This window comes from Polistes canadensis, unplaced genomic scaffold, assembly GCF_001313835.1.
Source record: "Polistes canadensis isolate GaletaPanama2010 unplaced genomic scaffold, ASM131383v1 scaffold_567, whole genome shotgun sequence".
In the NCBI taxonomy this organism is placed as follows: Eukaryota; Metazoa; Arthropoda; class Insecta; order Hymenoptera; family Vespidae; genus Polistes; species Polistes canadensis.
Window position 1 is genome coordinate 28316 of NW_014570114.1, and position 1814 is coordinate 30129.

Here is a 1814-nt window from a genome sequence, read left to right on the forward strand (position 1 = left end):
TTTTTTACGGGAGCGACTACATGTGGACGAGCATTGTCATGCAGGAGAATAATTTTTTCGTGTCTAGAATAGTATTGAGGGCGTTTTTCCTTCAGAGCTCGGCTCAATCTCATTAATTGTGTTCGATAGTGGGCTCTGATGATTGTTTCGCTCGGATTAAGCAACTCATAATACACTACACCCAGCTGATCACATAAAATTCACAAAATGAGTTTTTTCCGTGAATATTTGGTTTGGCTGTTGATGTTGACGCATAGCTAGGTAATTCCTATGATTTTCTTCTTTTTGGATTATCATAATGTACCCATTTCTCGTCACCAGTGATGATACGATGTAAAAAACCCTTTTTTATTATGTCTTGCAAGCAGTATTTTACTTAAGCATAATCGGCGTTCAATATCTCTCGGCTTTAATTCGTACTGTTCGAGAATAAAATACAAAATAAACGAATAGAAGATGGAAGAGGGAGGCTAGTGGACTGTATTTGTCTTAATTTCTGGTAGAATTTAAGTGGAACAAGATTTTTTAACAATTATGAACATGTAGTAATGAATTAATGAAACGAAGAGTACAAAAATGTGAGGTCAAAAGGTATATAGAGATGATGAGATTAAAGATAAAGGTTATGAGATTACCTGAGAGGTCGTTAATGCGAGAGAGTATAAAGAGATGATCAGTCAGARAGACRMAWCACAAGGATGGCCTAAATGAGAAAAAGCGAGAAAGAGATGAGATGGAACGGTGTAAGATGAGAATAGAGCGAGATGAAGCCTATAAGATGGTGCACAATTCTTTTAGATTTCAAAATTTACGTCCGCACAGATTAACTTATTAAACGGTTCTGCTGGACCACGCCACTTTTCGGTTTGATTAGAGGAACAGAGCGGAAGTGGAAAAAGGACAATAGACCAATGAGCGAGTTCCACGCTAGGAAGAGATGACAAACAATCAATAGGAAAGTAACACGCAGAGGATGACGTCACAGGGGATCAATGACCTATTGACACGTAAAGTGGCGTGATCCCTTGATCAATAAGAGCAATCGATATGTCTTCTTCTCAGCGATAACAGACAGCGCATTAATCATGCTAGCCGAGAGGTGCTGCTATCTAGTCTGAGAGGCGCAATTTTTGAACATTCTCCCCCCCCCCATTCTGGAGCGTGATTCGAGAATTTGACTTAGTGAGATGTGCTGAACCGCTGAGAAAATTATTATTCCTTGTGCGGTTGGAGAGGCAATGGTGCGAGCTTGACGATAGGTCTAGTGATAGTGCTGGTGGCGGTCTTTAGCGTGACAAACCTGCAGAGACCGTCCTTTCCTGGGTGTAGTTGTATCACCCTGGCGAGAGGCCACTTTGACGGAGGAAGACGTTCGTCAGTAATGAGGACAAGAGACCCTTCCCTGATATCGTTCTGCGATGTTTGCCATTTGGATGTGGTCTGATGCGCTTGCAGGCATTCCGTCGACCACCTTTTCCAAAATTGCTGGAAGCGCTCTTGAATCCGCTGGAAATGAGATAACCTGGAATCTGAGATGTCTATTAGAGAAGGCTCGGGGATAGTTGTTAATGCTTCCCCTCTGATGAAATGCCCTGGTGTTAATGTTCTGATGTCATCAGGGTCTTCCGAGAGAGAGCTGAGAGGTCTAGAKTTGAGAACCGCCTCAACTTGAGCTAAGAACGTGGAGAAGTTTCCGAACGTTAGCAACGTATCCGAGATGGTTCGTTTAAGATGGTACTTGATTGATTTCACCGCCGCCTCCCATTTTCCACCAATATTTGGTGCCGCTGGAGGATTGAAGATCCACTTAGTGC

The 1814-nt window shown here is 42.5% G+C and overlaps 1 protein-coding gene across 1 annotated transcript in view; it reads right to left on the reverse strand.

Moving 5' to 3' along the window:
* Positions 1–1212: 1212 nt before the first annotated feature.
* Positions 1213–1814, reverse strand: part of LOC106792700 (endochitinase A-like) — a 4445-nt gene continuing 3843 nt past the window's right edge. Inside the window, exon 2 of the mRNA XM_014759202.1 lies at positions 1213–1806. Coding sequence (XP_014614688.1) covers positions 1213–1806 — 594 coding nt within the window. The remainder of the gene's footprint in view (positions 1807–1814) is intronic.